Genomic DNA, 20,312 nt, shown 5'->3' with positions numbered 1-20,312 from the left:
AAAAAGTACGAGTGTTCAGAATATTGCCACTCCAATGTATTTGTTAATGAAGATTGCTGCGCAAACTAAACTGACCGTGGTGCCTATCTGTCAGCCTCCAAATTTTGAGGTGGGAAGCAACTCACCCCCCTGGTTAGATCATTTGATCACTCACCACCACTGTCACAAAAGCAATTTCTGTTATTGCAGTTGATACCTGGATGAAAGGCCATCTTTCCAGGTGGTTGCCAGCTAGGGCTGTAAGTCTCAAACTTCAGGAGAACCTCTCACAACCTGATATAATGGACATCGAGGCCTGCATCCCGGCAGTTGAGAAACAATAGTGTACACGACAGATTGTATTTTTTTTTGTTGGTGAAATATGGGAATTATATACATTCACAAACACAAAAACAATAATAATTTCCAGATTGATTATTTTTTTTTATTTACATGAAGTAGGACCATTATTCATGGAATGCCCCCAAAACAAATAACAAGTCTGAATGTGAAATCGCATGAATTCAAGAATATCCTTGTAAGAGTGATAAGTATCTAAAGTAACATATTTCTGATTTCAGGTGCTAATTCTGGTATATCTCTGTCTGAGGGAACTATATATAAGTTTGTTCCCCTGAGAGGAGATGATGTCACAGGCCATAATGGTGATAACAGACCTGTTGTTACTTATTTTCAAAATATATCCTGCATGAAGGAATATTCACATAAGTCATTTGAAGAATTACGATTGGATGATTATTGTCACATGTTTGTCAATGTTAACAAGGAAGGAAGCGTATTTAATGCTTCAGGTATTGAGTTTATTCGTTATGTGTAAATCCGTGAATTATTGTGGAATTGTGTAGGTTTCATTTGAATATCAGTTGAATCAAACAGTAGTGATATTATATATAAAGAATATACAGATAGTATCCATTCCCAATAAATGCTTTATCTTTATTTGACCTACAAGTCTCTATTTCTCTTGAACATCCCCACATTTGCTACAATTTTCTTATATCTGTACATGCTGAATGTAAGACATTTTCTTTCACTGTATGAATTTCTTCAGGTACTTCATATTTCTAATTTTCTCTTTCATCTTTTATTACCTTGTGTTGTAGTAGGAGTAAATTACGTAAGAAGTGGTGTACAGTACTGTACCGTAAATTAGTGATATTTTCATTAAAGTGTGTAAATTAGTGATATTTTCATTAAAGTGTAAACAGTACACAAAACACTAAATAGTGTACCAGTACTGGTGATTTTTCAACAACATCTTGAACTTACCAGAGCTGGTAGGGGTGTGGCAACACTGATAGAATTTGCTCAGTGTTGTTCATCAGTTGGCATTATTGTGCAACTATAGTCTTATTTGTCTGCTGCATGTGCCCTCTCACTAAATGTGATTGTCATATCTGTGCTATGTCAAGTGGCTTTACACAAAGGCAACTTTCAACAACTGGTTGCTCAAACTTTGTATCACAAAATTCATAGCATGCAATAAACATTTGGTTTCTGGAGTGATAGTGTAAATTATACTCAGTGTCTAAAACAATTGATATACTGATGTATCTAGTGAATGAAATTCCTTTCAGTCTAGAAAAAGAAAGGTGCCTTCCCCATTTCCCTGAATACTGAGGTTGCAGTTTGTCAAAACTAAAATGGAACTCCCTTCAGAAATTGGTTGTCTAGAAACAGCTTGTATCTATAAAGGTTTGGAAATTGCACTATGGTTAAGCAACATGCTATGTTTAAAAAGTACAATTTAGTATGAAATGTACTTTTAATTTGTGTGCACATTGCACAGTGGTTGGGATACCAATTTAAACTGTAGGTCAAGTCCCGATTAGCCTATCTGTGCATAAAGTGGACTTAACAACGAGTTAAACTTTTAATTTATGTGTTGCAATAATCAAAGCTGTTCAGATTTCAAGAATTCCTGTAGTTTGCTATTCATTTATAATATCTTCAATGCTTTCTGTTACTGGATATGACTAGAAGTTGCATGCGATCAACAGTCTTTACTTCCATCGGGAAACAAGCAACTGGCAGTTTAACAACCCGTGATGTGCAACTGAAGCACCTTTGACAACTGTGTGATTTGAGTTGCCCTGGTGTAAAGGTGCCACTAGTGGTCAATGCTGAACAACTTGCTGTCTTGCTGCTCAAGGTTTTTGATTCAAGTCCCAGTTGGAGCATATGCATTTCATTACATGGTTGGGCAATATTTAGTGTTTTTTGAGCTTTCTTTGTGACACTGCTTATAGTTTTCTTAGCTTGAATTTTTGTTTTATGTCCACTTTATGCACAGATAGACTAATTAGGACTGGACCTACAGTTTTGAAGTGCTTCCTCCAGGTATCTAACCCAAGACCACTTGATTATAAGATGGCGACGTTACCACTACACCATTGGGAAGGCCCACAGTTGCATATTGTAGTTTGAATAGTTCTTTATGTATAAGTTGTGCCATGTTTTTATTGTTTTCCATTAGAGTACATAACATTTGTTGTACAGGCTTCTCATTTGAAATATCTTACAAATATTAACCAATATATTTCTTAATTGCAGGTTCAAATTCTGTGGGAAAAGGCCATGCAAGCAGTATGGGTAGTGTAAGTTCCACAACCAACAATGGACAGGTGAGTGTTTAAAATGGTTGTACCTTTGTAGTCATAGATATCTCTCAGTGGATTTTCCATTATGTGTTAAATAATAATGTTATTCATTCAGTCTCATATAGCTAAGTGGTTAAGGGTGCAAGCAGTAGGTCTGGATTTGAGAACATATTTAATTGATTTAGAACCTTCTTGAAACTATAATTTCAGGGACTTCATGAGTAAAGCTTACTTACAAAACAATTTTGCCAAGAGAAAAAATATTGAAATCACGAGGATAAAAATTTAAGCTCTCAATGAGTATATTAGTTTCCTGATATCTGAAACTAAAAAATGTATATTTAAATTGTTCTGCAACTGAGTTATTTCTATATTTGAAGTCTATTCTAGTTTGTATACCACTAGAATAGGAATAAATTTGTGGGATACATAAAATGTGTTATGAATATACATTAGATTTGTTTGTTGGTATTCACAACAAATACATTCTTTACAATATCATACAATGTGCAGTTGCCAATACAGTTGGGGCAATGCAATGTTTGTGGAAGCAGAACTGAACTTCAGTCACTAATGAAGCAGGTCTTACTCAGTTTCATTGTTTAAATCTTTAGCATGTGTAAGGCTCTCTGACGGGAGGTTTTTCAAGCATTCACTTTTCAAATGTGAAGTACTAAAAAAACAAACAAAGAAACACACTTGTGGGAAGGGAAATGTTGGTATTCCCTCCCCCTCATCCCCTAAGAAATTTAAAGAAGAAAATCATAATTTTACACAAAAATTCGTACTTGGATAGCCCCTGTGGTACCTAAAAAAAACACCATCATCTAAGCAAATTAAGAAATGATTCTTAACACTACCATTTGAACTTTGCAAGATGTTAAATTTTACTTGGAGGAACACTTAATATCAAATTTCATGTTAAGGCTGGATGTGAAGGCTGAACATGTCAGAACACAGCTTGACCATGTAATGGTAAAGAATCAGCAACATGAGATTCCAGGCTCCTTTATTATTGAATTTATTATTTCTCTGGAAGTCTCTGCATTAACAACTACATATTTTGTCAGTTTTTTTTATGGAAAGTGCTTTATTTTTAATGAAAATCCCGAGCTGGTAGAATTTTTTTGCAAGTTCTTTAAGGAGGTTTAAAATACGATTGAGGTCCTGCATTGTGGCCATTTGGTTTAAGGCATCAGTCTTCAGGCTATGGGACGCATGCCAGTTTGAGTCTCTGGGGAGAAGCATAACAACTTATCTCCTGAGATTTCACCAGTGTATGGTGCCGGTAGCAACCCACCATCACGAGGAGATTGGGGAGCTACACATGTTTAGTATAACACTGTCATGAAAACCTACAACATCCATTGGGAATTCGTCTTGCTGACCATACGTCACCCCGAAGCTGGTTGGATGATTGTCCACTTCTGCTGAAGCACGTGGGAGTAAGGCTGGCAGCTTGTAGGTAGGCCTGGCCCTCATGGGCTGTTGTGTCATGGGTTATGATTGAGAAAAAATTAAACTAATGTATAACAAGTTTTTTTCAAGAACCTCTGTACAACAATTTTTGTTATTGTTTCTTTCAAATCTACTTATGTTAAATTCCTTGGCAAGTGTCCATTCATTTGCTAACCAGTAGTGATCATTTGTCTTAGGACCTTGAATCCCAAACTGTTTCTCTGAGGAATAACTTTGCCAATTCATTATACCACAAGAATTTTCTGTCAAAGCCTGCAAAAGCCAAAAATAGAGTTCCAACTTAGTTCTCTGATCACACTGAAATTAGGTGCCAGAAATTCATGGAAGGGGCCAGTACATGCTGTGTGTCCAGTGAGTGTCTTCAGGATTGATTCATGGTGTTCAAATTATGAGCATTTTCACAAAATTTGAGTTCTTTGGCAAAAGCAAAATGTTTGCTCTGTCTGAAAGGTCCAAAAAGCAGTCTTGAAGTTTGGTCTTGTCAGAAGTGACGTCTCGTAGTGCAGCTCGAAAGCTCCAAGTAAACCTGCAATCGAGACCCCAGCCTGGAGCATGCGATGTTGCAGGCTTGGATACTTGACTCATGCACGTGATGTTCATTTGTTTGAAATCATAAAAGTTGAAAGTCATCCACATGTTGGTTGTTCTTCTAATGTGTGAAAATGTAAGTACAATAACTTTTTAAAATGCTATGTTTATAACAAGTGTTTATAACATAAGACGACAACGCCTCATCACACACAGCGAAAGGCGTCAGACACACCATTTCTGCACTTGGCTGGGAATTCTTGCCCCACCCGCCATACTCACTAGACTTAGCCCCTTCGGACTACCACTTGTTTTCATCGATGTCTCACTCACTTTCCCAGCAACACTTCAACAATTACGAAGATGTCGAACAATGGCTTGCTGACTGGATCACCTCAAAATGTGAATGATTTTTCTGGAAGGCATCCACAATTTGACGGACAGATGGGCACAATGTATAGCTATCGATGGCGCATACTTTGAATGAAGCATTTGTTACCTTTCTCCCCAGATACACTTGTTTTCTTTCGGATCAATTAAGAATTATTAACCGGCACACCTGGTAGCACATAGTTTTCTGAATCATTGTTCAACAGCGGTGTTAACCAATTCTGTAACATTTCAAGAAACGACTGCCCAGTTACAGTTGGTTCTGGAAAAAAGAAAGGGCCATACAATTTTTGGCGAGACAAAGCACAAAAAACGTTAACCTTTGGTTATTCTCGCTCATGTTCCCCGATGGCATATGGTTTTTCCAGTCCCCAAATTCTATAATCTTGCCTATTCACCTTCCCACTTGCATGAAATGTAGCCTCGTCACTAAAAATTAGCGTATTCACAAAATCACCATCTTTTTGTTGCAATGCACAGCAAAAATCAAATCGCCTGTCTTTATCTTGGGGATATAACTTTTGCATTAACTGAACTCTATATGGTTTCATGCTCAACTTTTGACGTAAAATCTTCCATACAGTCATTGTTGGCATACCCAGCTCTGCATGTAGATTTCGTGGAACTTCTCTTAAATGCTTCTCTCACTCATTCAATGTCACCTTCACTCATGCCTGGTTTACCACCTCCTTTCTTCGCACACAGGCACCCAGTGTTAACAAATTTTCTATACCAATTGAGGATCGCCTTTCTGATAGGAGGTTCTTTCCCATAGTACTAAATTTCCATTGGACATCTGTAGCACTTTTTGAAAGGCCTTCTCAGTTTGAGAAAGCACCATGATGAATCTGGCACTCTCTAGCGGCAGAAAATGGAACCACTAAAAACACCTGCAATACAAAAAAAAAAAATTAAACTTACTCTTTAAAATAATCTACTTTGTTACTGAATAGTGCTAACATTTTGTCTACAATAAATTTTTCAAAGTGGGTCCAGAGTTTATGTACACACTGTATTTTATGTGTATTTTTGTTATTTTATGACATTTTGCTGCTTCTTCGGCGGATGATAAGGATGAATAATGATTAGGTTAACATTGATGAGCTCGCAAAGACAGCTCATACCCAGACCATTGACTTGAACACAGAACCTTTTATTGCATAAGTCTTGATCGTTTAATGAGCTTCACCAGTGATGCACATTGTTGGAATGGTGACTTCCTCTTGAATAATGACCATCTCTTTTGAGGGCAGATGACCTTATTTTGGGCTGTCAAGGCCTATGTTAATTAAGGTGTACTGCTTAGATGCCTCCAGGTTGATGCTGTAATTTTAGATGTCACTGAGGGTAATCAGCATTTATTCTTACCTTAATTGACGATTTTGTTTTATTCCTCTTTACTGGGAATTCCTTGAATTGCTGAAATTATGCAGGAATTTATGTCACCAAGAATTGCATATGAATATTACATGAATTTTCTTCACAAACACTAAAAATCATGGCATCTAGCAATCAAATCTCATGAATGTAGCCAGATGGAGGATACAAGCAATCTTTACTTTGTCAGCTTCTCTTTATAAAATTGATGCAGCTTAAGTTGCAGATGCATGTTTTTGCAGTTAAGAGTGCCTAGTTTTCCTTTATCACATAATAGTTGCAATTTAACAGGAAATTGAATAGAATAATTAAGAGCCATTATTTTGAAATTCAAACAAAGTGAGATAATTGTATTTTTGGATTGGCTTGATATTTTTATATGTTGAAGTAGACCATGAGAAATGAATATTTTGCAATTTTGAGACCTTAAATGTTTCCCTTCTCTGTAGAAATTGTCAAATTTCAAGGTCAGACTGCTCATTTTTCATGAAAAGTGAAACATGGGTAAGTTTGGAGTGCTGTATCTTTGGAAATCAACATCATCCCAAACTTTTGTTTTGATATACTGTTAATATAAGACTGGTTGCTTATATACATTCAATTTTTTTGTTGTTGGGACATTGTTGCTTTTCATTGTTATGCGGGAACAAAGAGGGTCCAAAATGCAGTTGTTCTGTTTTCGGCCCTTAATATCTTGGTTAAGGAACAGTACTCCAAAGATTTGTTTACTGGGCATTGAAGCTCACTATTAGGCCAAACCACCTGATATAGCACATTACTTGAATATTGATGCTGTTAGCAGATATTATAACCCTTTGAATACTCAAAAAATGCGAAATCCACAACTTTAGATTTAGACGTATCTCAAAACAGCATCAAGCAAAAAATAATCTAAGTATGCCATCTTGTAGCTGAATATGCAAATGCAAATGAAAAAAGTTTGGGGCCTCGTCCCATTATCAAGAAAAAAAGTTTTAAAATGTTAACCCCTGGGGTACCACCTATCTTTTAAAAGATACCTTGTCATGTTCGTAGTTTTCACATCATAATGTCACTATTTTTTGCTGGAATTGCGATTTTCTTCTTTTATATTATTGTTAACACGTAAAGACTCTTGCACATCTTGTTGTTCTTCCATAAGAGGGAAGATATGGTGGGAAAATGGCGGCTTCCTTTGAAACTGAGTCAGTGGCGCATAGACATGTCGTTTGGGGGGTACAAGGCGTGTTCTATTGCTCGTATGTTAATAGTGCAATTATTTTCTTGTTCCAGACATGCCAGCGATCATTTCCATGTGTATTTTGACAATGTCCTGTACTTTGTTGTGCAGGGGCGGAGGGTCATTTTTCTTCAGAAATTTTGGAATTTTCCGGTTCCTCCCCTCCCCCGCATCCATATATACACTCAATGTGCATAAATTGTATGTAGTCCGAATCTATGGTTCATTCCGCGTATAACAATATATCATTTGTCTGTCTAGGGCAATTGGCCTCCGATCTACAGTGATCTAAATGAAACTCTGAATTTTGCTTAAAATTGGCCCGGTACCAGGGAGCTTACCTGGCAAAATGGGCTTGGTAATCAAAAGGTTATGAATATCAATGCAAATTATCACACTTCCTCCCCTATCAAAAAGTGGAACAAACCTTTCTCCTACTCTTCTTTGTTCCAAATGGAACAGCCCATGTCTTGTGACAAGTTGTGGGACAGTTTTCGTTTTTCTTTCTTTGATGGATAGCATAGTGGGAAGGTCGTATCCTTGTAATTAAAGGGTCCCAGGTTTGATGCAAGGTTGAGGTACAAGTTGTTTGGATCCAACTTTAAACTGCAAATCCCCAGTCCTGATTACCCTTCCTGTGAATAATGTGAGTTTAAAAACAAAGCTCTACTTACAGTGGCGTACAAAGGACTTTCGAAAGGGGATATGGGCTATGTATTTTTTAGTAGGCAGCCATCTGTTGCCATATATTCCTGCCTTTGACATTCTTTTTACTGGACCAAAGGTTTTTTTATCCACACCACTCCCCTTTTAGGCACGCAAATATTGCGATAAGAGTATCTTTGTAAAATATTCTGTATTATTGTACCAAATAAAACATAACTTTCTTGTAAAAGTCTGTACTTGTAGCACTCTCCTGTTGTGCGAGATTTCCAAAATATACCAATTTCAATTCAGGTAGACCTATTAGCGGACCATTGTGGTGGAGTGTTACCACAGCATGCCACAATGCCAGGAGTCCCGGCTTCGAATCCCAGTCTGGGGATGATTGATTGTTTTTTGTGAGTGTCACTTCACCAATTTCATAATATCACCCTCTTTGCCATGATTAGTCAAAAGTGACGTAAAATAACCCAATATCAGGCAATCAATCTCAAATAGACTTAGGGAAAGCAGGTGTATGATATTTCCGTCATCTTTAATATTTTTGCTGCAAATAACCAACTTGCTTTTTTTTAATCATCATGGCAATTGTTTTAAAGAAATTTTAAAACATCAGACAGTAATTTAAATTTTCGGGTGCTTCACCTTGCAAGCATAATGAGGTATTTGCACCTTGGGCGGTTGCATTTGTGGGCAGTTGCGAGTTGATTGTGAGTAGGTGGATTGTGATGGGCCAGAATGTTTTGGAGATTGGGAGGGTGTTTGAAAACCACTCGGGGCTTGTTGGTGAAGATATTTCTGGTGTCAGGATCACTGTTCAGGATGGGAAGGAGGGAACGTAGAGTGTGTGTGATTTTGTTGAGGTGGGGGCGATATTGGGTGACAAGTGCAGGGGGATTGGTGGCAGGTTTCTTGGTGGCAGTGCATGAAGCAGCTCAGAATATTTGTTTGGTAACCAGGGTGGTAGGATATCCATGGTTGGTCAAGGCTTGGTGTAGGCGGAGGTTATAGTTCTGTCGGGAGGTGGGTGAGGTGTTGATCTCTGAAGGCCAGGGAGAATGGGATGGCTTTCTTGGTGTGGAGCGGATGGGAGCTGGAGAAGTGTAGGTATTGCATATGGTTGTAGGTTTAATGTGGATTGAGGTTTCCAGATGTCCTTCCTTCATGTGTACATCCAGGAAGGTGATTTGGTTGGTGGAGTGGGTCCAGGGGAACTTGATGGAGCTGAAGTGGTTTAGTTGGTCTAGGAAGGTGGTCAGGGAAGGTTCTCCATGTGTCCAGAGCATGAAGATGTAATTGATGAAATGGAGCTAGAGGAGAGGTTTGAGGGATTGGGTCTCCAGGGACTCTTTTTCAAGTTTGCCCATGAAAAGGTTGGCATAGGATGGGGCCCTTCTGGTACCCATGGCTGTTCCCCGGATTGTATGATAATGCTTGTCCTCGAAAGAGAAATTGTTGCACGTGAGGACAAGGTGAGCTAGATGGGTCTACAATGAGGGATCGTGGGTGGTTCAGTTGAACTTCATTGTTTCCCACGCCAAAGCCATGTCCCATGCACGTTTCCTGCATTCATGCTTGATATTGGGCCTAACACCTAAAAGCCTCACACCCAAACTGCCTTTTTCCACTATGCACCCAAGTATTAAACCCACAATCTTCCCACTATCGAGCTATTGAGCTAACCCACGCCATGTACCGATCCCAGCTTAATTACACCAAGGAACTGTCCTTGTCCATCCAATCCCTAACAAAAATCCTTTTGTTGACCCCAGGTGACTGCTACCAAAAATTGAATCTTTCTGGCATGCAGCCCATTCTATCTCAAACGACCTTAGCAACAAACACCTACACAAACTGTCCAACTTCTGCTGCCAGGCTTTTCAGGCTGGCTTCACTCTCCCCCTTCGACTCCCACGCAATTCACTCCCAAATCCACATGCCCTCTACTGCCTGACCTTCCCTTGCCATTACCCCCTCCTCCAGCACCACTACAAAAACCCCTAAACACCAAAGCGGCATCGACAATTCTCACACCTTGGAAAACAACCAGTCCACGGACAAACTCACTCCCACCAGACCCATGCTCACCGACGACCCTAACCTACCCCAAAACAACCAAACTACTAAATTTGTCCAACCACAATCTCACCCCTGCCGAAATTGATATTCTATCCAAAGGCCTCACCTCCCCCACAACCAATTCTGTCTCCTCTTCGATATCCACACCTTTGCCAGACGCCTCAGATGGCAACACTTCTGGGCAAAATAACCTCCCTCCAGACCACGACTAATAAAACCCACCCAAGTCGCCTCTAATTTTGCCCACCATCCTCCCAAGACCCTCCTACCCCTGCCCACCAACCACCCCCTGGAAAGATACATCACTGCCATAATTTCCACCATCGCTGACAGCTCATTTCTTGACAACCGCCACAACAAACCCAACCTGAATCCCTCTCAAGATAAAACCCTTCAAGATCTCTGCCAGAACCACCACATCAAAATCCTCCCACCTGACAAGGGGTCCACTACACTGGTCTTGAACTCTCAAGATTACCTGGCGGAAGCCACTCGCCAGCTGGCTGACTCCTTCACCTACAAAACCACCACGGTCGACCTTTCAGCCACACACCTCGACAGAATCCAGGACTTTATCCACACCCAAGGCCCCCCTGAGCAGGGTTAGGAAAAACCCAACCTGGGTGGGTTTTGCAGGTTTTTTTTTTCAGATTAAACCCAGGCAAAATTGGGTTTTATTAGGTTATGTTTATAAATACATATATTTTAAAAATGAAATACATTTTTCCCTGATAGTAATATATTGGAACATTCAATTTGTATTGTTTTAGTTCACTGAATAAAAAACTATTTAATGTTTTCTGTTAGCATTGTTAAGAATTGACAATCAAGGTCTCACACCTTGAAATGATTAAACTAAAAACATACATAACCGGTACCGCAACAGACTATTTAGGGCCCAGGCCTACCTACCGACTGCCGGCTGCACTCCCATCTGATCCTACTCTTATGCGGTGACGTGTGGTCAGCACGACGAACTCCCAGTCGTTGTCGTAGATTTTCATAACCAGGTTATGCTACTCATTCGTAGCTCCTCAATTTAATCATGATGGTGAGTGTTCACCAGTCTCATACGCAGGCCGAAATCTCATGAGAAAAGCTGTTACATTTTCCCAAGGAGACTCAAACCTGCACATGTCCCATAGCCAGAGCCCAAAGCATGACATCACAGCCACAGTACGGAACAAATGATTAAATTATCTAAAATACTATGTTGTGAAAAATTTGACCAACAGTTTGATTCTACTCGTGCTGGATGGCGTAACAGTTAATAGATTTATAATCAGTTCCCAGGGTTGTGCATTGCAATACTATACTAATACTTGATAGCTGTGGGGGTTTAGTCAACCTCCGTGGCAGAGTGGTTAGCACAACACGCTGCAATGTCAGGGGTGCCGGGTTTGAATCCTTGTTCGGACGTGGATGTTTGTGTTTGTCCCAATGATAATACAGAGAGCCGGTCCCTGTGGTGGAATGGTAAGCACATTGCACTACGATGCCAGGGGTCCTGGGTTCGAATCCTGGCCTGGGCATGGATGTTTGTGAGTGTTCATTCATCATGGCATAAAAAGCGAAGTAAAATAAAGCAAATCAATCAATCAATAGATAATACAGAGAAAATTGATGTGTGTGAAAATTGAAAAAAATAGAGAGAAGAAGGGGGATACTACTGCTTAAGGGTATTACTTTTATTACAAATGTAAAAAAAAAAGTGGACAGGCTGGCTGACTGTCATGCAGAACAGCCAGGTTCGAACCTGGTGTGGGTGATCTAACATCATTCCAGTCTTGTCCCTGCATAAAGCAGCTCTGGAACTCACCCATCCTCAAATCAATTGGTCCTGGGGGGGGGGGGGTAAAGGCAGCTAGAGTTTGGTTGTGATCACATCACCTCCAAAATCGCCGAGATCAAGAATATGTCTGGCCCTACCCCCATATCCCCTGAATGTGCCTTCACAGCACGGTGCTATATGCATGGGGAACTTTACCTTTACTTACTATAAAACATACGGTAGCTAAACACACACTTTTAATCCTGCTTGAATACAGTTTGTTCACAGTTGTGTTTTCTCATAATTTTTGTGGATGTTCCAAGTTTAAATATCTCCTCGGTGTATTAACTATGCCAAAATTATAAGGCTGACATATTTGATTGTCTTGACTGGTTTCATCCAAATGAAATACCATATCCATCTCCAAAATATCTGGTTGCTATGAAACTAACAGTTCCCATGGAGAAAACATTACTGGCCCCCATTTGGATCCCAACATACATATGCACTATATTGTTAAAAAAATTATTTGTCAAGCCATAGCTTAAGAAATGCCCCAAAATATTTAAGTCTCCATTCTTTATGTCCAAAAATGTAGTTTAGACAGATATTTGAAAGTGGCATCAGAATTTGTAGCTACCTCAGAATATGAAAAATCAATTTTTCATCCACCATCTTAAAATGCTTTCAACAAATGCAAATGCAAAATAAAATCATTCTCTGGGTGTATCTATTTGCGACATGAATTTCAGCTTTCCTAAACCCTTCCTAAACCACACACTATATTACAGAGTAATGCTCAAGTAATGTCCTAATGTAGCTGAGACTTGGTTTTCTTAATCTACGAAAGCTCTCGCAAGGCATGTTAAATCAGTCTGTCATCTACCATCTTTAAACATGGTGACAATTTTTTCTCAAATACAATATGACACCAACCCTTTAAGTTATCTTGTAACTCTAAAAATTGCAACTCAAAAGTTTTACATTTATGGCAAAATGTATGTTTGCGATTTTACCACCACTCCTCTCCTAACTAACTCACTCTAGCCTTCTTGAACCCGAAGGTTCATGGCTGCAGCAACACAGGCCTTCCATTTGTCCCTATCCTGAGCAAGATCTATATACTCTTTTCTATCCCTAGCAATTTTCTTTAGGTCCATCTCAACATTATCCCTCCATCTTTGTCTTACCATCAGGTTTCCCAACAAGAATCCTGCAAACTCTTCTTTCCTCTCCCATTCATGCCACATGACCTGCCCACCTAAGTTGTCTTGATTTAATCATTCTAATAATATCTGAACATGAATACAAATTGTGTACTTCTAAATTATGTAACCTTCTCCACTCACGTGTCTCCTCATCCCTTTTAGGTGCAAATATTTTCCTAAGGATCTTATTTTCAAATACACTTTCAATGTAAGGGGCCAAGTTTTGCATCCATATAATACTACAGGCAAAATTACTGTTGTGGATATTTTAACTTTTACTTTCTTAGATATTAAATTAGAAGACAAAAGTTTTTATGATGAGAAAAGTAACACGCATTTCCTGAATTAAGCCTGCTTTTTATTTCCTCTTTAATATAATTTTCATTTGTTAGTATTACTCCTAAGTACTTGAATTTGGAAACTGGTTCAAACAAGTTGTTATCAATAATTAGATTTTGATTATTACCTAACACTTGGTTTCGGCCTGTAAGCATATATTTAGTTTTCTCTTTGTTAACTTCCAAACCTATCTCTTTAGCTGCTTTGAAAAATATTTTAGCATTATTCTTAATTGTATTTACATCATCCCCCAGTAAGTTTACATCATCTGCATATGCTAACAGTTGAGTCACACTGTTTAATTTTAGTTCTTCTATACTATGAAATATAATTTTAGAAGTTTTACTGCAAAATTGCGAACAGACGAATTATCTACAATTATTGAGTTTAGTTTCCTTATACTCCGAAAATGCATTGTAGACAGTTTTGGGGGAAAAGAGAGCATGCTATAGAGCGTGCGTGCAACATGAGGAAAATCAATTTTTCATTCACCACCTTGAAACACATTGTTCAATTTCACTCTGATGTAATACCATTGCAATCAGTAAAGTTTTCTAGTTGCAGAAACATGTTATAATGGTCAATAAATAGATGACTTGTCTATCTTTGCCCATCCACTCCACCCATTCTCCTCCTAAATCGTGCATTAGGTTTCGATAATTTTATTGTGAATTTACAGTTCAAGTATGTCACAATGCTCCTGAAAGTTTTATGCACAACGCTTGGAATTGTAGTGTCTAAAAAGGGTTTGAAAATGTCAAAAATGGTCAAAATATGAAAGTATAGGTATGCATTGTATTTACTTGAGTACCCCACACCCTCTATTTTGAAAAAAAATAAATTGTGATAGATTATGAGAGTGCTAGACTTCTTGGGTATAGAGCTCCTAACCACACATAACATTTATCCTACATGGGAAAACAACCCATTGCGTTCAATCAATGCACTGAACTGGTGGGAGGGAGGGCACACTGTCTCAGTTCAAGGCATTGGAAAGAAAACAGAACATTTGCACACATACTAAATTTTGAGAAAGGAAATGAATCATTTGAAAAGTGTTTGGTTTAATTATAGCACAGTTAACTTTATTCTACTTTCACGTTTCAATACAATATACTCAATTCTCCTTTGTAACGTTTTATACATGGAAAAATTTATTGTAAAAGTTGATCGTCACAGGTGAAACTATGTGGCTTGCCCACATACGGAAGTGACTAATATCTAAAGTGCTACCACATTTCATAATTATAGGCTTTGTTCGTTCAATATTTTATCCAAATATTTTAGACCCTTTTGATTTTTTGTTTCTTACATATATGTTCGCATTATTTCTGTTAAAAGTCAAATTCTAACTAGATTTGAGAAAAATATCCTAAAAAAAACCACTGTGACTGGTATCACATTAATTATTTTGAGTATTATAAGCTTGGCTTAGCCTTTATTTTACACGTTTTCTCAAACTGTTGACAATTCTAGAACCTCTCAATTATTTAAAACAATAATTTACAACATTTTCTGAAAAAAAAACAACATTTTGAGTAGTTTTTTTGGTAGGTTTTTCTGAAAAAAATGCGTGGGGAAAACTGGGCTGCACCCACCTGGACCAACCCTGCCCCTGAGGGCTAGACAGCCTTCACCATATCCATGCTCATCCCAGACAATCCCCGCACCCCCACTTTTTACCTACTGCCCAAAATCCATAAACCTGGCAACCCTGGTAGACCCATCATGTCCAGTTACAATTCACCTTCTGAAAGAATCTCAGCCTTTGTCTGTGTGACAAAGGTTTATCCTCTATTGACTGTTTTAGGCATTTATTGATTGAATTGATATTTTATTGTTAGTTTTAGATGTCTCAGGGGAAGGCCACCTCACCTTCTCCAATGCAGAAAAGTGGGTTACAACAGCAGGGTGGCTACTCACCAGGAATTCCTGGAATTCTGCATGAATTATTGCCTCCAGGAATTATGCTTGACTTTTTCTTTGTAGATGTGAATAATTGCAACTTTTATTAATCCAAATCCCATTGAATTTATAAATGCTCTGAGGCACGTTCTTCACAGTTTACTCTTTATTTTTATTGAGGAAAGAAAAAGCTGTTTGGCAAATAAAACAGAATTATCTCAATCAGTTTACTTTGTTAGTGTCCTTTGCAGAACAATATCTGGCAGACAGAAGATGATGAAACATTTAATTTAATTAAAATTTTTGGATACATTGGAATCTCACATGCCATTTATATCGTGAGTCAATAAAATTTGTTGTTTTTCACATAATATTTGTCTTTAATTTTAGCACAAGGGTTATTTCTGCACATAATTTTGTACTAAATAATATAATTTAGTGATTGTTTGTAAAGTAAAAAAAGTGTGGGTGGCGAGAGGTGGTAATACGTAAGGTTGAAATGGAGAAAACATTTGCTTGTAGCCTTTTTGGAAAATTCGCCTTGAAAACCAGGAATTATACTTGAATTTTATCATGGTCCTAGAGTAGCCACCCTGAACAGCAAAAATACACACACAAAAGAAATATATATATATTTTTTTGTAGGATAAACAGGTCGATGACAATCCAACCATGAATACGGAACAGGTACAAGACATTTGGAAAATTTTGGAATGCCCTGTCTGCTTGGAAGTCGTGCTACCACCCATAATGCAATGCGAACAGGGTCACCATATATGCAGCAGCTGCAGACCGATTGTCCCTCAGTGCCCCCTGTGTAAGAAGCGACTCACAAGCACGAGGAATTACGTTGCCGAGTCTCTGGTTCAAAAACTACCATTACCATGCAAGTACAGAGTTGAAGGTTGCATGACCACGTGTCTGCATGACAAGAAACAGCAACACGAGCAGCAATGTTACTTCAGGCCGTACAACTGTCCGGCACAGAATTGCAGGATGGTCGTGAACCCGAGGACGATGATTAATCATTTCACGATCGTGCACAAGGACATTGACAGGCAGAGGGATGTCTTCACCCAGAGGGAGAGGTACGAACGCTCTTGGATGGGTAACAAGGCAGTGAGATTTCAAATGAAAGCCATCGAAGTTCTCGACTGGGGCATTTTCATCCACAAGCTGGAGGTGATGGGTGACGGAAAATGGTGTTTCATGGTTCAGATGGTTGCAACATTCGAGAAAGCCAAGGAGTTTCAGTACAAAGTTCGAGTGTTTGATTTTGAAGGCAAGAGGAAACTCTCCTATTCCGGACCTGTTCAGTCCCTCCATGTTCCTGGCTCTGAGATCATAGAAAGCTGTGATTGTCTGATAGTTGCCAACTCTGTTATGGACAAACTGACAGCTAAATCAATGCTGTTTCATTGCAGTGTTATCATTCACAAAGTTCCTCAAAATTAATGTTTTGTTTTGTTCTAACTTGATACACTCCTTTTTTTTTCTTGTTGCTCCCTTGCAAATGGTACAAGAATCAATATAGGTATATGTGCTGGTTCATTTATCAAATTTAAGTAGTAATATTTTATTACCACTTAAAACATTCTGCTTTATATGTACATGACTGCTTGGAAATCAATGTCATACATGTATGTTGTTCTTGAAGCAATAATGAAATTATATCAAAGCTCTAGCGAGTGCCCAATATAATTTTTCACAATATGTGAGTCAATAAAATTTGTTGTTTTTCACATAATATTTGTCTTTAATTTTAGCACAATGGTTATTTCTGCACATAATTTTGTACTAAATAATATAATTTAGTGATTGTTTATAAAGTAAAAAAAGTGTTGCTCATATAGAGATTCAAGTATATGTAGTTTTAAATAAATACAGAGAAACTTAGTAATCACTTTTCCACGAAGCTGTTTTTTGTTCTGTCTGTTTTGTTGGCCACTGCCACTATCCTCATTTGAACTTGCTGCACTGTTGCTTGGTGTGCTTCTGTTGTTTTTAGTTCTTCGATTGCCACTAGGTGTGTTGTTGTCATCTGCCTAGCAGCAATAAAAGAACTGAAACCAACAGAAGCATGCCAATCAACAGGGCAGCAAGTTCCAATGAGGATGATGGCAGTGGCCACTGAAATAAATAGAGTAACAAAACCAACGTTGTGGAATAGTCAGTTATTTTCCAAAATATGAATATCTAATTTTGTTACAATGGATTGAGAAATTGAACACATCATCAGCTCATGGCATGATACGTATATATTCAGCTGTGATAAGTATTTATAATACTGTGATAAGTATGTTAAGAAACTAAAAATGAATTATCCCAAAGAAATTATTTTTAAATAATGTGTATTGAATTGGTGTTTTGGTGATGTCCATCATTAATTGGCGCTGTGGTTGGTGCAAACCATTTGTGCATTCTTTTCATTCCAACTTCAATTTTTCTTAGTCTCTAAAATACAACATTGTAGCTCTTTTGAATTTTTATAATTTCAAGCTCACATAAGTTATATTATTATAAATATTTATTTATTTGATTATTATGTACTAGTTTGTATGAGGTATCACCGTGTCATTTCTAGTAAGAATAAACGTCACAATACTGCTTGTAAAATGGAACTGATAGTTTACCTTAGTTTGTTGGTTAATTTCAAAATGAACAGTTTTTACAGACAGCATCATTCATGAAGGAGATGGCTGTATTCTTCATTCCTTCATGTGTTCAAATGTTTTGTGATTTTGTATTGGATGGGTTTTTAATCAGTTAACCAGTATTGGTGCCAAAATTTCATAATGGTTCTTCCTTGCAGTGTTTAGTTAAGCATTGATATACCAGTCAGAAAAACAACAATTTAAAATGTCAAATGTTTAAAGTGGAACTTGAATGATTTAATAACCATTGTAATAAAAAATCTGATCTTGTGTTCAGAAAAAGAAAACTTGTATCCTGGATTTATTTAAACTACATGATGAGAATTTTAGCAATAATTGTGTAAGAGAATTAAACACTGATAGGGATAACCAATAACGTAACAAACTGGTTATCCTGAGTGATACCCCTCGCTTCATCGAAAAATGAAATTAGAGGATGCGAATTAATTATTGAGAAATGTATTAATCCATCAATATATATTAATTGTGCTTCTATATTCTTAGGAAATATGCCAAACGAAAGAACATTTATGGAAATATTGCATCCGTAAAATTAGCAGCAGTGATATGTGTACATATTTAATACTGTCTATTTATTAACTGGTGCTATGTCTAATGTGTCAGTGAAATTTTATATTTTGTTAAATTTAATGTTAGTAAAATTATATACCCTTATTGGCTGAATCAGTAGGGACTTTGATTTTTTTGCAAATACGATAGTACAGAAAAATGTTAATTGCTGCAATAACTTGTTTATGTATGGGTCATTCATTCCATGTCAAATCAACCAAGGTCTGAACCTTGACACCTCAGAAATTGATAATTTTTGGTGCAATGGTAATACCAGTAAAGTTGAGAAAACTGCCAAATTTCATATTTTTTTGACACTTAGTTTTCTAGTTATTAACTTTCAAAAAAGCAAAAATCCCAAAATTTGACGACATTTCAAAATCTTTAAACAGCTGTAGATCAAAAACTATTTGACGTACAGAGCTCAAATTGGAGTCATTCTCTTTTGCTTTTAATGGACTTAAATTTGAAATGCAAAACTGTGCTATTTGAAATTTGTAATTTTTAACAAACTCGAAAAAAAAGGTTTCTTGAATATCTCAAAAACACCATTTTTTATTTCTTTGAAAAAAATATATGTTTTGAAGACATCAATTGACTATTTGTGTGCAAAATTCATAATGGGATGACAGTGGGTTCCTATGTAAATTATTTTTTTGTATTGTAATGTGTGCGGAAATTTGCTAAATTTCATGACTTCCATGTTAAAACCCTGGTTGATGTTGAAATCTTCATATTAGTCTATTGTATAATTTTTGGACTACAAATAATATGAAAATTTGTAATATTTTATCACTTTTAATAACAATGTATTGGTACATATTTTATAAAAATGCAACATGGTATATAAAAGTATGATATTAACATTTGAGGAGCTTTCAGACCAAAGTGACATGCAACAAGCAACAAATTTTGCTTGTCCCTTTCCTGTTGCTCGGACTGTGTCTTTTTTCAGAAAAGTGCATCATGTCGCTTCGGTCTGTTGTTCGTGTATGCACTGCGAATGCTTCTTTATAGACTGAAGGGACCCATGTTGCTTGTTGTTTGTCACTTCAGTGTGAAATTAATTAAAACCTTAAGTTGAGTGGTTTTTGTTGAAATCTTCATATTAGTCTATTGTATAATTTTTGGACTATTTGCTGTCGCTTGTCACCTCTCACTTGTTTTGGTCTGAGATCCCCTTTACAGACATTTTAACAATAAAGTATTTATATCATGCCTCTAAACACAACATAATGATTGATGAGAGATAAAATATGTGAAGTATTCCAGTCAGTTTTACAATAACAGAAAAGGAACAAGTATCTCTTGATGGTTTACAGTGATAATTGCTGACCTTGGAACTTGGACAGCAACTGATCGTCTGTAATCTTTAATGCATCGTCCTTGTTTTCTGCATAAGCGCAAACACACACACACATATAAATTAATGGATTTTATCCTTGTTTCAATAAAATTTGTGGCTTGAATATTGTAATTTGTTAACAACCTTACAACATTTGCAGCGGCCGGTGAGTTGAAGTTGGGGAG

General features: G+C 37.4%; 1 protein-coding gene across 8 annotated transcripts in view; it reads left to right on the top strand.

Annotated features, from left to right (window-relative positions):
- LOC145985288 (uncharacterized) overlaps positions 1-20,078 on the top strand; it is a 59,424-nt gene extending 39,346 nt beyond the window's left edge. For 6 of the 8 annotated variants that reach the window (XM_083119118.1, XM_083119121.1, XM_083119117.1 and 3 more), the window contains 3 exons: positions 561-791; positions 2,554-2,624; positions 16,204-20,078. In XM_083119118.1, the coding sequence (XP_082975244.1) occupies positions 561-791; positions 2,554-2,624; positions 16,204-17,013 (1,112 nt within the window). In that variant the 3' untranslated portion in view covers positions 17,014-20,078. The remainder of the gene's footprint in view (positions 1-560; positions 792-2,553; positions 2,625-16,203) is intronic. The other 2 variants (XM_083119123.1, XM_083119122.1) reach the window with 1 other exon arrangement.
- Positions 20,079-20,312: the final 234 nt, after the last annotated feature.

This window comes from Lepisma saccharinum, chromosome 3 (genome assembly GCF_977018435.1).
Source record: "Lepisma saccharinum chromosome 3, izLepSacc3.1, whole genome shotgun sequence".
NCBI lineage: Eukaryota > Metazoa > Arthropoda > Insecta > Zygentoma > Lepismatidae > Lepisma > Lepisma saccharinum.
The sequence above is the reverse complement of the archived record's forward strand: the minus strand, read 5'-3'. Positions and strand labels throughout refer to the sequence as shown.